The sequence below is a fragment of the Aureococcus anophagefferens genome (assembly GCF_000186865.1).
Source record: "Aureococcus anophagefferens unplaced genomic scaffold AURANscaffold_398, whole genome shotgun sequence".
NCBI lineage: Eukaryota > Pelagophyceae > Pelagomonadales > Pelagomonadaceae > Aureococcus > Aureococcus anophagefferens.
This window is the reverse complement of record NW_008705902.1, coordinates 1-2,206: the sequence shown is the minus strand read 5'-3', so window position 1 is coordinate 2,206 and position 2,206 is coordinate 1. Positions and strand designations below refer to the sequence as shown.

The following is a 2,206-nucleotide window of genomic DNA, read 5'->3' as shown; positions in this document are numbered from 1 at the left end:
CACGCAGCGACCGCGCAGCGGCCGCGCGCCGCCGCCAGGCGGCGACGCGGCTCCTGAGCGCCGCGCCGTCCGCGGCGGCGGCCGCGGACGCCGCCGCGGCCGCGCGCCACGTGCGGAGCGCGCCGCGCGAGGCCGGCGCGACGTGGCGGAGGCGCCGGAGCGCGGCCGCGACGTCCGCCGCGGCCGCGGGGCCCTCGACGTCGGCGACGCGCGCCTTCCACCAGCGGCCGAGCGCCGGCGCCGCGCCGCGGTGGAGCGCCTCCCAGCGCCGCCGCCACGCGCCGAGGCCCCGCGCGAGCCGCCGGCGCCGCGACCGCGCGCGGAGCGCCGCGGGCCCCGCGCCCGCCGCGAGGAAGCGGCCCAGGGCCGCGGACCGCGCGCGGGCCGCCCAGGCCGCGAGCGCCGCGCCGCAGGCCCGCCGCGCGAAGCGTGCGGCGCCGACCGCGGGCCGGCGCCGCGCGCGGCCCAGGAAAGAAAGGTGGATACTTGGTGGATACTAGCGGGATGGACAGTAGGAGCACAGTGGGGTAAAGTGCACTGCAACATCAAGGTGCAGTCTACTAGGATGAAACCTCCCTATCTCTCTAGCGGAGGCGGTCTTATGCCTGTCTTCTGCGTTCCGGAGTCACACATCCCGGGCGGGCGGTATGTCCGTAGGCACATCGGGCCCGTGACTATTGTGCCCCGTCTAAACTCCGGCCCACCGCACTGTGCCTGTGAGCATTGGCATGCGCCTCTTGTACTTCCTTGAATGAACTTAGAAGTCGGGAATGAACTTCCGGTGTGGATGCCAGGGGCTTTGCAGAAACAGAGCTGCCAAGATGAAATTGCAATGTGGAAATAGTAGCCAGGCGATTACTCAGAATAGTAAACGCAGCGGATTGGGGTAACAGCATCAGAAGTCCATACAAGCTCTTGAGCAAGAATGGATGGTAGGAGGTGTGCACTTCGAGAAGTTGCAGTCGGAGCTGGATGAACACAGGACTTTCCAATAGCTGCACCAATTTGTCAACCTGCATCAAAAAGCCGACTGTGATGTCGACATTGGCAAAGAGCGTGACTAATGCTGATGATAGCTCATAGGCTTGCGCGATGAGACAAAGCGCAAGCGTGGCTACAGGATTGTGGCACCAGCAACCAAACAGAGTCACGAACACAGCAGTCGCTTCCTTCGATGCTCCAGATTCTAGACTGGACCGAAGTAACAACCGCAGTTCATCTAACTCACGAGCAGTGAGGAGTATCAGATTTAAGGTTTGAACCATGATTGAGCGGAAGTCTAATTGGTCTTCGGAGAGTCTGATGGTTGGAATAGCGGGGACATCAACCAGGGCAAGATTCTCGCTTCCGGCTACGTAGTCATGCACTGGGCTTTGCAGTATGGTAGCAAGTGATATATATATGGACTTTGCATTCAGTAAAACGCATAGATTTCGGATAATCAACGATCCTCGTAGCTCAAGAAGGCGACGGTCCTCAGAAAAAAGCTGAAGTATTGCGTCCAACACTCGTTTGAATTCCGCATCACTTAAGAGAGAAATACGAGCAAGTACCTGAGTGAAAACTCCCTTGAACAACTCAAAATACAGAACAACTTAAAAATACCTCGAGGTTTGTCAAGACGACTTCGTCAGCCTCGTCAGATAGAGTGCTAAGAAGTGCTGGCAACAGCTCGGATATGAATTTGTTCATCTCCCCAGCTACCTTTTCGAGGAGCATATTGATCCATCGAAGTGCTGCCATGCGGGTTGGTATATAATGTGATCCTAGCTCCGATGTCAGGGTTTGGAGGAGTGGGGAGAGCTCAAACTCATTTGCAGTTTGTTTCACAAGATCGAGCAATTCAACATTTGTATAGCCAGCAACTTGGCGGATTTCAAGATCACTGTCCGAGATGCAGTACATGATGGAGCCCAGTAGCTCAGAATAAAAGAGCAACAGGCGATCCCCCCCCAGTTTAATAAATTCCTTCACCCAGGTAATGGCCGTGAGACGGTTAAAACGTTCTTTGTTGTGACATTGATTAACTAAGATACCAACCATGGGACCAAATTCCACGACTGGTGATTTTTTAATTTCATTTAGGAAACCAGCAATGGCAGAGTCTGCAGCTTGGCGAATCTCTCTGTTCGAATCAGAAAGCATATTAAATAGGCCGTCCAAAAAGTCGGGCAGCCAATCGAGCATATTGATATCTGGCACTGAG

At 56.4% G+C, this 2,206-nt stretch overlaps 1 protein-coding gene across 1 annotated transcript; it reads right to left on the bottom strand.

The window, feature by feature from the left end:
• Positions 1–848: 848 nt before the first annotated feature.
• AURANDRAFT_12738 (hypothetical protein) lies at positions 849–2,206 on the bottom strand (the record flags this gene model as incomplete). Its single annotated transcript, XM_009044531.1, has 2 exons — positions 849–1,564; positions 1,593–2,206. Coding segments are annotated over 2 exons (1,330 nt in total), but the record flags the coding sequence as incomplete, so codon positions are not given.